This window comes from Capsicum annuum, unplaced genomic scaffold (genome assembly GCF_002878395.1).
Source record: "Capsicum annuum cultivar UCD-10X-F1 unplaced genomic scaffold, UCD10Xv1.1 ctg62076, whole genome shotgun sequence".
In the NCBI taxonomy this organism is placed as follows: Eukaryota; Viridiplantae; Streptophyta; class Magnoliopsida; order Solanales; family Solanaceae; genus Capsicum; species Capsicum annuum.
In genome coordinates, this window is record NW_025871044.1 from 3,954 (window position 1) to 4,393 (window position 440).

The window sequence follows — 440 nt, forward strand, 5'->3', positions numbered from 1 at the left end:
AAGATCTGGACTAAGAAGTATGTGTGCATTCAAGGCATTTCTATCAAAGATAGAGCCAAAGAAGGTAACTGAGGCATTGCTTGATGTTGACTGGATCATAGCTATGCAGGATGAATTGAACCAATTTGAGAGAAGCAAAGTATGGCACTTAGTTTATCTTCCAAAAGAAAAATCAGTAATTGGGACTAAGTGGGTGTACAAAAATAAAGTTGATGAGCATGGAACAGTCACAAGAAACAAGGAAAGACTGGTGGTTCAAGGATACAATCAAAAAGAAGGAATTGACTTTGATGAGACCTTTGCTCCTGTAGCCAGACTTGAAGCTATAAGACTACTTGTTGCCTTTGCTTCTTACATGGAGTTTATTTTGTATCAGATGGATGTGAAGAGTGCATTTCTGAATGGCATTCTCAAGGAAGAAGTATATGTTAAGCAACCTC

The 440-nt window shown here is 38.0% G+C and overlaps 1 protein-coding gene across 1 annotated transcript; it reads left to right on the forward strand.

The window, feature by feature from the left end:
- Positions 1-19: 19 nt before the first annotated feature.
- On the forward strand, positions 20-421 carry LOC124893581 (uncharacterized mitochondrial protein AtMg00820-like; the record flags this gene model as incomplete). The annotated part of the gene is made up of 1 exon (XM_047404539.1): positions 20-421. A coding segment is annotated over exon 1 (402 nt), but the record flags the coding sequence as incomplete, so codon positions are not given.
- Between the last annotated feature and the right edge of the window lie 19 nt (positions 422-440).